We start from the raw sequence: 11,140 nt of genomic DNA, 5'->3' as shown, positions 1-11,140 counted from the left end.
GGGAAAATGTGATCACTGTGACTTTATCCTTCAACTGTTGATCGCCTAGGATTTTCACACACAATAGTGAAAAATAGAGTTTACACAGGCATTTCCACCTGCAGAAATGGTGCAATTTTTTTGCACCATTTCTGCAGGTGGAAATGATTTCAGAGGTCAAAGGCCAATTTGGTTCATGTTGCCAGTAAGGATGCGCAATCACAGTCTTTACAGATAAAGCCTGGAAGAAGACCAAGGTATTTGTCTGATCAACAGTTCAGTTTGGGTGAGTCTGTGTCCACAGCCTCAGATTCCTGTTCTTTGCTAAAAGAATTGGAACCTGATGTGGTCTTCTGTTGCAGCTCGTGCACTTCAGTGTTCAATGTTTGTCATTTAAGCAATTCTCAGAATAATAAACAGAAGAATAAACAGGTTTAAAAAATTGTTATTAAGACAATGCTAATCTACTATGACATGTTTTGGCAGGACGTCCAGTTGTATGAAAGGTCAAAAAGTTCTCAAAGACCTTCTATTCTGAACCTTTTATAAAAAGTGTATTACCTGTGCTGTAGGGATCTATAATGATCTTTTAAAATTCAAAGACCAGAATGTGAAAAAGGTGGATGTTTGACACAAGATGGCGCCAACAACTCATCATTTTACACTTCTTGGGCAAAACATTGTCATAAAGGTTGGGTTGAGGTCAACCCAAGTCTAAGTCCATTTGAGTTCCTCCACATCAACCCTGGCAATATATATCTTCATAGAGCTGGCTTATCTGCACAGAGGCATTGTCATGCTGGCTCAGATTTGAGCCTTTTAGTTCCAATTAAGAGAAATCTTAGTGCTTCTGCATACAAAGAGATTCTAGAACCAAATTCTTTGATTCTGACTTTGCAGCAAAGGTTTGGTGAAGGCTCATATATGGATCTGGATGGTCAGATGTCCACATACTTTTGGTTATACGGTGTATATGTTTTCTTTGTGGAACCTTTAAGTTTTAGTCATTTATTTCAAATCAGTTCATAGTTAAAGGCAGGGTTAAAACATATAAAATCACCACAACAAACACGCCCCTAACCCAAATGGGTCCCACCCCTGTATTGATAACTCCGCCAACACATACATACGTAACCCAGGCAACTAACGAAAAGAAATGTGTCTTTATCGTAGCTGAAGGGAAGAACAATACGAAACAAGCAAAAATGACACACAAGCATAATCATGTAAAGGACAAAGGCATATATTAGTTCTGTGAAACAAAGCAAAACCAACGTTACTCACCTATCGAGAAGGAAAAAAGCGTCTCGGCGTCTTAAGTAAAGTTGGCCACATATTCACAGTTTCCCGAGTCAATAATTCCTGAGCTAAACACTGTTACTACACAAAACGTGGTTGTAGCTGACTCTCTACATTACTACAATAGAAAAAAGGTGTTATTTGTGTAGTAACAGCGTTTAGCTCAGAAGTTTTTGACTCGGGAAACTCCAATCTGTGAATATGCGGCCAACTTCTCGCTCCTATATTAACACGTCCTACTTCTTGCCGTATCGTGAGCCTTTCTTCGCTGTCTTTCTTTGTTTTTATCCTCCATGTCAATGTTAAAACCGCTTTCTGCTTTCAAGACCCGCACCTTTTTGCTCATTGGCTACACGTTTGTTTTGATTTTTGTTTTGATTTTTGTTTATTATTCGGCCCGACTCAGTTTTCTGAAGCATTTCTCAAAAATCGGAGACCCTGCCTTTAATTTGCATTTCATTATGAATGAAGATGATCAAAATTAAGACAAATATGAAATCCCATTACATTGTGTTATTTTTCTAATATATACATATTGTTACCTAACTGTGTAGACAATTTGTGCAATAGATATTGTTAATGATGACGTACGTCTTACTAAAGTGTAGGGCTATCAAGAGTGGTCAGAACAACTTGAAGTCTCTGGTAGATATTCCATGAGTTGGTATTTTGATTATGAGTTGTGTTTGAGAATGCTGGCTAACACCAAACTTCAAAATGTTTCATAAGTGGACACTTGGATTGAGATCTGATGGTTGTGAAGGCCGTAGCATATGATTTACACCATTTCATGGTAACCAAACCTTTCATGAAAATTTATTTGGGAGTTTATCCATCCTGGAAAAGACCACTCTCTTGTGAATTTTGTGAATTTCCTATGTGGATGAAAAAAGTATCTATCTATCTATCTATCTATCTATCTATCTATCTATCTATCTATCTATCTATCTATCTATCTGTCTATCTGTCTCTCTGTCTGTCTGTCTGTCTGTCTGTCTGTCTTTCAAGGTTATTAATCAAAATAATTTGTAATTATTTATGGTCTCCTCTAAAGGGACACGTGGCCAAAAATCATGTCAACAAAAACCACACAAAACATCACAGAGCCACTCATTCCTTCCCTTTGTAACTCGTCTGTATCCTATTAAAATTTTTGAGTGTAACCGATTCTTTGAATCGACTCAGTCTTTTCCGTACGCTCGGAGTAGGAGTCGGTTCCCAAAATTTCAGGAATCGAACAGTTCCTGGCGGTTTAATAGTAGCTTTTCCATTATGACAGTTCATTTAGAGAGCCAGTTTTTAAGCGCCTCGTCCACGCGCTGTGATTGGTTCAGAGGGACGTCTGTCATCGGTAATCCCGTCGCGTGCGGGCTGTGATTGGTTGGCAGAGTGTTAGTAGTAGACGAATGGTACACGAACTGTCAGTAGTTGGAGTGGAACAGCAGATCTCACGGTGTACGACTTCTAAAGTAGACCCGTTCAAGCTGGGCTTACAACAAACGGATTTACTCTACAACCTTTCACATGGGGAGCTAAAGTGTATACAGAATGTTAGTTTTTCCGCTCTTTAAGTTACTCGTGCTCGCGTGCACGGCTGGCTCGTCTCGTGCACTCCGCTCACACGGCACAAGCGTCGCGAGGCACGCGCGTGCCGTTTCGGATAACCAGCTGGAGGTGTTCGGCACCACAACCAGTTCAAACCAGTTACCTGAGGAGACGTTACCAGTGCTGACCTCAGCTCCAGAGAACAGCAGCAGAATCGACATGGTGACCACCACAGTCGCTCCTGAACCCAAAACAATGGCTCCAACGGTTCAAAACTCGACAAACCTAAACATTTCCCTAACTACAGTAACGTCGAGTTCACCACAAAACACAACTACAACGGATTTTACCAACGCAACCACCAGCTACATCACATCTGACTTCACCACCAAAATAGGTAACTTCCACCAAAAAGTCAACTCCTTTCACTCAGCATTGTGTGTTTATTTTCTTTAAAAGTAGGTCTGAATGAAGTGTTTACTAATATATCTGTGTTTATTCTCTAAAAATTATATTCATCTATGTTTAGCTCAATGTTTCCACCAAAACCATTGATTATTAGAAACTAACTAATCTTTTTTTTTTTGTTGAGGTGTGTATATGATTTTATCTATACTTTTGTAGATGTTCCTTCTACAAATTGCCCAGTTTAAACTCCACCATTTGAGAATGGACAATTGGATCTTGTTACCATCGTTCAGATTGGACTTCTGGTGCCGTTAGGGAGATGTGTTCTGTTTTATAAGTACGTGAAGTTCCTGATCAGTCTTCAAAATCAAGTTCTGTAGTGGTCCTTGAAGGCTGGTTAGTTGGTCATCAGTCATCAGTCATTTCCTCAAGGACACTCATGACGATCGTGACAATGACATGACGTTGATGTTTCAGTCTTTTCTTGGACGTTCGTGTCCTCTCGGTCCAAATTAATGTCTTTTATCTGAGAGTTCTGTTTGACCTTTCTGGAAATATTAACGTAAGTGAACCGACTCTGAACCCGCAAGCCATACACCAACAAAGATAAAGCCATTTTCAGTATTCTACATTTGTGTATTGTCTACCCCATATCTTAAAACCTGGATATTCCTCCGCCATGAACATGTCCTGCAAAACTCCTGAGGCAACAAAAACTACACAAGGCAAATTCCTGTTCTGTATGTTCAACATTCTGATTTTTTTTCCTGTCTGGAATACGTTAAATTTGTCTGCCATGTACTAACACGTCATGACGGCAGGATGCGTTTCCATGCTGAAAGCGGTAGAACTAGAAATGTTTTGCTGTCCTGGGAATAATTAATGGCTAAAAGTGAAAGAGTGTATGAAGCTCAAAACTTCCCTGGCCTTTGTTTGAGACACACCTTTATGTACCTTCACAGTGATTGAGGTGTTTTGTAAAAGAAACTCCTAATGTTTCAACGTTTGTTCAGTGCGGTACAAGCGGAAGGCCCGGAAACGGCTGTCTTTAACACCTCCTTTTACCTCATTTATCCTTTAGTAGGTCTCTCAGGAGTCCAGAAGTTACCTGAAGTTCATCTAGGATTACTTTTCCACTGAAGACAAATGAAGATGATGGGAAAAGCCATCTGTTGTAATTCAATATCTGAACTCTCTTCACAGTTACAGTTTTGCGTTAATCACTTATTTGGAAAGTCATTGCACGCCATCCTTTTGTATTCAGGAAATCGCAAGCTAGCGACCGTTGCTCATCATGTTTTTACATGTCTGCTGTTGATATTAGGTGTCACGCCTTTAGAGAGTAAACCTGATTGGCAATGGCTCCAGGAGTAATGATTGCTCCAGATATTAAAGCCAGATTAAACATGGCCTTGTTTAATAAAATGAGTTCATTAAACTATTATTTTAAATTAACGAACTTAATGAGCTGAGGTTTGGTTTGCTCCACTTACCCACACCATTTATAAAATCTCCCTAAGCTGAGGGCATGTTCAGTATTGTACTAAGGAATACATTTACATTGCATTTACATGTTTTTGTTCGGCAGACACTTTTATCCAAATCCAAAAGGGACAAATTAGGCTGAATGTAACTGGAGTATAAAAGCGTCAGACAATAATCAGCGAGGACCCAATGATCAAGAAAATTTAAAGTATAGTTGCAGGAATTAAATACTCAACAGAGCAGAAACTGAAAGGGTCAGAGAAAGTGCTCGTAGTCAAGGGTTTTACTTCTGACATACTGTAAGCATTTAAACTACACATGATACAGACGTGAGGTTTGGAAAGCAATACAAATCTGCCAGGACCACAGCTATACAGGTGCCCTAGAAAGTGCTGCCTCATGAATTCACAAATCTGATTGGTCAGGCGTGTAATTTTTTATAAAAGCAGCTCTGACACTAGTTGACAAACCACATGTGTATATGAATGCATCCCAAAGCATGTTATTTCTTACAGTTAACCAATAGACTTGTAAGAATAGCAGAGTTTTCATTTCCCAGTTTATTTAATCTGACCTTGTAGAATTGGCAAAAGAAAACAAATTACATCTAGATCTGTAAAGTTCGTCGCAACAAACTTTGATGTTGGCTTTGACGAGGCAAGTATTCGCAAAGGCCGGTGCTTTTTGGAGGCAAGTGGATATAAGGGTTAGTGTTACTTTTTGAGGCAAGTAGGCATAAAACTTGTGAAATCTACTGGAGCGCTAGGGTGCCAAAACATTTGGAGGCAAGTGGAGACGAGCATGTGATATTATCCGAAAACCTGTGACGAGTTCAACTCCTTGGGCTGAATGTTTTGACATGTCACACGTCCATGTTGTAAAAAGTTTTTTGATTTTGCATATTTGGGGGCGGGGCTACGGGACAACCGAAAGGCATGTCGATACACCAATTTAAAACTTTGTTCAGAGTATTACCCTAAAGGAGCTGGCCTAGATAGTTCGAAAGCTTGCCGAGTTATAAACCTCCAAAGTTTATATTGGGAGTCTATGGGAAAAAAGGCCATTTTGAGACCCGGTACCTGAAGTACCGGTACTCGGCTTGCTTAGAAAAGTAACAGCAACAAACTTCAGACTGGGTTCTACAACATATCCGAATTTGGTTCATGTGGCTCAAAAGCTGTAGGAGGAGTTACTCTTGATAAATTTTTGTCTAAGCTTAAATAGGAAAACAGAATGTTGGCTTCTACAAAGCCAACATAAATACACTACATGGAATATTACCCGAGGTAGTGCTTACTTTCATCAGAATTACCTTTTAGCTATTTTATATTTTTTTGTAGTCAAATGTGTGACATTCATTTATAGATTAACTAACCAGCTGTCATAGCACAGTTCAAAGATTTCCAATGATCAATTTGTCCATCAGTTGATACTTTCAGTAATAAAGCATATAAATATTTTTTTAGTAATATATGTTTTAAATCTATTCAGTTTGGAGCTTTCCTGCATATGACTTTTGTACTGTAGACGTTCCTTCTTTTGTTGTAAGCTCCATCATTTCAGAATGGACAATTGGATATTGACACAGTTGCACCATTTGGACTTTTGATCGTTGTCCTCTCCAGAGAAGCTGGCAATCTGATTGGGTGGCCATTAGGGAGATGTATTTCATTTGTAAGTACCTGGTGTCTGGATGAGTTGTTGTACTGCTTCCTGAACAGTCGTCATAATTAAGAACTGCAGTGGTCCATGAAGGCTGTTTAGTTGGTCGTCAGTCATTACCCCATGTTTCCTTGTCACTCACGATGATCATGATTATGAGATGACGTTTATGTTTCAGTCTTTTCTGGGAAATGTATTAATCAGGGTGTGATATGTCCTCTCAGTCCAAAGTAATGTCTTAGTAATGTCTGTTCTTTGAAAGAGTTCTGTTTGACTTTTCTGCTCACGGGCCAAGCGAAACCAGAAATGTTATCTTAAGTGAACTGACTCCGCACCTGCGAATGGGAAAAGCAAACCGGAGCAGTGGAACTGTGTCAGTGTACACAGTTATTGTAAGAATTGTTTATTTACTCGTTCTAACTAGTGGAATGGGAACATGCGCATCAGATTTTCTTTTGCCCTAGACAGGATGACCCGATACAAACCTTGACCTCAAGGCACATGTAATACTTTACTGTCCAAATCTTGTTGGCCGGAGGAAGACATCTTTCAAGATGTGATCATCTGTAGTGCATGTATGGAATAATAATGAGCTGTGACTCTGTCAAGATCGCGTCAAGGTGCCTTCAAGTCCTAGACTTTCAGTCACGTGGCAAAAGGGTGGAAGGAAAATTGCAAAATCAAACCTTTTAAATTGAGCATGGTCCTTTTATTTTGTTTTCTTTGACAGCCAGCATTATTATTATTATTATTATTATTATTATTATTATTATAAAGAAAATCTATGAGCAATTTGCCTCCATTCTAACTTCCACCAGGTGTTCACGTATTGTGTCCTTTGGAAGCAAGGTCAGTGTTAAGCTGTTTTTTCCAGCAGGCTGTGTAGCAGAGTCCCTGTGACAAACTGGAAATTGTCCTCTCCTGTCTACTTCCCTCTATCACACTTCCCTCTTTAGTCTCACAGTCCTGCTGCTCTTTCCTGCCTCGATTGCAACAATTTATAATGAATGAATCATTTAGGACACTTGTAACAAATGGGTCAATAAAGACAAAAGAGGAAGTCAGCTGCTTTTTGCCATTTGGAAAGACGTTGCAGAAACGACTTCATGTTCGGTTACAGACAGATTGAGTTAAGCAGCAGTCAGACCTACTGTTTTATTAACGTCACTTACCACTCAGAATAGCTGTACTTGCCTTAAAACTTGGACAATGTCTGCAAAAAAAAAAAAGAAGAAATCTATATCATGCTGTCCTGAAGATGACATTAAAATGAGTGGAAAAGACAACACTAGCCAAAATACACAACTGGGTTTGGCTGGGTATGGAAACAAGAGAGCAGGAGAACAGCAATGTGATGGAGAGGTGGAATTTTAAGATCCATTCATCCATCAATCTACCCATCATTACTCAACACTTTATTCTATTCAAGGTCTGAGATGTTGCTTTCCTTTAATAAAAACAAAAAAAGCCTCTTTGTTCACACAGTGTCTGAGTGTACTCTGTGGCCATTTTTAGATATAGATCTATAACTGTAGATCTATCTAGATATACAGTCGGCACATATGTCTTGCGTGTCATAATGTACTCAAAAAAACATTTCCATCATTCGTTTATTTACATTTCAACTTCATTAATAACCTTCTTCATCGAAGCATATAAGCTCTGTTTTAAGCTTTCCGTGCTCTGACATTCTCTTTTCTAACAAAAGAAAATCCTTTGCCTCCCTCATTATTGTCCAGCTGTTGTTTAGATTTGTTGTAAGTTTCTAATTCTATTGTTTGTAAAAGTGATTGTTTTTAACTTGCTATCCTGCACACAGATACTGAAAGGTGCAGTTTGGGGATTGATGTTCATCTTGTGTGTGTGAATAGAAAATGGCTGCATGCCAGAAACTCCTTCAGCAAAAGTCATCTTTCAATTAATGTTGACATTTTCAGCTAATCCTCCCCTCCCCAGCTTCTTCTCTGGTAAAGACCTCCATCCTCCACAGCATTTCAGTGCAACTTTGGCATGGAAAAGGTAAAGAGACCATTATTGTCTGTGGGAAAACTGTTGTGCTTTTTTTCAGTATAAAGAACTCCAGGAAGCATGCTTGTCTCCCAATGAAAGCGAACCCTAACTAGCCAAATTCAAGATGCAGAACGTTCACATATAGACAGGGTTAAAGAGTTTTAGCAGAGAAGTGATGCTTCTGGGATTTTTAGCTGAGCTATTTAGGTGAAGCCTCTAGTCATGTGACCACCAAATGCTAAAATGCATCATGGCCACTCGCGCTTTAGCTAGCAGTTAAAATAAAAGTATGAAACGTATGCAAGATATTTTTAGTGTGACAACCATGCATATATTTATGAAGATTCTCCCTTCTCTGTGATTTATACAGAAATAGTGTGAATAATAATTACATCAGACATTCTCTTGCATTATTACTTAACATCTTAATTTTACTTACTGTTTCTGCACACAATGTATCAGTATAAAAACATAGTCATGTAAGACGATTTGTGACTTCATTTCTAAATGCTTCAACAAATGTAATCTGTACTGTAAACCTCCTGGGGATTCTCCGGTTCACTGTCTCAAGGAGAAAGAAAGTCTCAAATTCTGAACACAGCAGGAACTTCGGTGTGAAATAGTCGCTTAAAAGCAGAGACGCTGCTTTCTCTTGCTTCAGCACTTTAGGGAATTTGTTTTGAGGCAATCTGAGCTGCTTCCATATATAGAGCAACGGACACATTGCTGGGGAGAAAGCACGGAAAAGAGCCTAAATTGCAGAACGCTTTATCCATTAATCATATCTGCAGGTTTTAGGCTGCCAAAACATTGCAAAGTATCTGACAGCAAATCTGGTGGTATATTATTATCAGTCATTGGGGGAAAAATTCACTTCAAGATTTTTCCACGATTCTTTCACTCCATTCTACTTTTTTAAACATTCAGATTCACTGTGGTCTCCTGCACTATTACACCATGAAAAGAATGAATGGACTCCACCGTGCAATCAAGCAATAAGCTCAATGTTGTGTTTCTTTTATTGTAAACGATCAATTCCCTGCTGGCACTTTGGCACAGCTAGCGTTGATGTCCCACGGCTCCAGGGTCCGATCCTAGGTGGAATAATCTGATGGGTTGTCTTTCTGGTTTTCTGGTTTCCTTCCTTCCTCCAGCGGATCAGTTATGCTAAAATTGCTTCTAGATGAAACATTGTGTGTGCATGGCATCTTGAACTGGACTGGCATCCCATCATTGATGTGTTCATCCAGATCCTGCAGTGCTCCTGCGATCAGCCCGAACCAATTTGGCAGGATGACCAAGATGAAGCGGTTTCTCCAAATAAATAAATGAATGATAATTTCTAAAGAAAAGAAAATGAGTTAGTAATGGATTTTATTTACAGGCCCTCAAACCGTTTCTGCTAAATGAACTAGATTGCATGATATTGCAGAATTAGCACATCCTCTTGTTCATTATCTTGTCATATCCTCTCATTTAGTAACCTACTTTCTTTCTAACACAATAAATTATTACACAGTGACACCATTGCAGAGTTTACTTAAGAATATTAAACATGATGATCAGAATAATTAAAAAGACTTAGAGCATTTGGAAATGGATGAATGCAACCACATTTAATTGTTTTTCTGGGTGTCGTGCCTGTACGCTGTGTTTGTGTGAGCTTATGAGTTGAACTCCACCTGTTTATTACAAGGTTTTCTTTTCTCCCAATCAACCAAGTTATATCATCTATACTGATTGACATCTCGCTTTTTTTGCGGTGCCTGAATATGAATCCAGCCTATTAGAGTCCAATTTAACAATTCACAGGTGTTTGAGGCGCATGAGTGCTCTCCTCCTGCCTCCGTTTCCCTCTGTGCTCATTACCCAGCTCTCAGGTAGAAATCTAGACTGGTGACGTAAACGGCCAAGCAGAATTGAACTGATCAGAGAGACAAAAATAGACGCTCGAATATAATAACGGCTCTGACGCCAGACATGGCCGTCTGTTTCAGTGCTAGTTCGAGGGCGATGAATTTCTGATCTGAAGTATCAGGTGCGGAAAGCAGAATTTCTATCAGCATACGAAGCAAGCACACATCAGTGAGCATTCAGCCCATATGCTGTGCAAACATCACACGGGAGTTTGTGCCTAACAGGGTTTAGAGTATCATCTGCCATATGGAGTTGTTTCTTTAGCTGGTTTAGTTTATTTTTCTGCAGAGCTAGCAGCAATGCAGGGTGACAGGAAGCCACGTAGCATGACTGAATTACATACTGTCACTGTATCATCAGCCTCTAGCATTATGTAACAGTGTCAAAGCCACTAAACCATTAGCAGACCCTGGGCTTTTAACCCGGTATTAACAAAATCCTGACATCAAAATCCACAAATCCTACAATGCGCATTATAGTTTTGTTCTGTAACATAAAAGGCAGTGTAACATGGTCTGCAGATGAATTCGTGAAATCTCCACCGACAATATAAAAAACATGTTTATTTTGAAATATTTCTGATGTTTCCATATTAATAACGTTGAAAGAAAATGTTGAGAGAATATTTATGGGCTTTCAGAATGCAAAGCAGCTATGCAACACGTATTACACGTTACATCAGCAAGTTGATCCAGCTAGTTAATGATCCTAAAGATGAAGTACGGTGGCGCCGATGGTTGTATTCGCATGCAAATTGAAGGTTTGTGAAAACAGACCAACTTGTCCATGAAGTGTTTTAATTTAAGATCATGTATTGAGTATAAATATTGATAGG

At 39.2% G+C, this 11,140-nt stretch overlaps 1 protein-coding gene across 5 annotated transcripts in view; it reads left to right on the top strand.

Annotated features, from left to right (window-relative positions):
- Positions 1 to 2,672: 2,672 nt before the first annotated feature.
- The window catches only part of si:dkey-220k22.1 (multiple epidermal growth factor-like domains protein 9), an 81,170-nt gene continuing 72,702 nt past the window's right edge, over positions 2,673 to 11,140 (top strand). For 2 of the 5 annotated variants that reach the window (XM_027137775.2, XM_047809246.1), the window contains exon 1: positions 2,676 to 3,220. In XM_027137775.2, the coding sequence (XP_026993576.2) occupies positions 2,827 to 3,220 (394 nt within the window). In that variant the 5' untranslated portion in view covers positions 2,676 to 2,826. Of the gene's footprint in view, positions 3,221 to 11,140 lie in introns of all 5 variants that reach the window. The other 3 variants (XM_027137777.2, XM_027137778.2, XM_027137776.2) reach the window with 3 other exon arrangements.

Source organism: Tachysurus fulvidraco, chromosome 26 (genome assembly GCF_022655615.1).
Source record: "Tachysurus fulvidraco isolate hzauxx_2018 chromosome 26, HZAU_PFXX_2.0, whole genome shotgun sequence".
Taxonomy (NCBI): Eukaryota; Metazoa; Chordata; class Actinopteri; order Siluriformes; family Bagridae; genus Tachysurus; species Tachysurus fulvidraco.
Note: the sequence above shows the minus strand (reverse complement) of the source record. Positions and strands in the feature narration are given on the sequence as shown.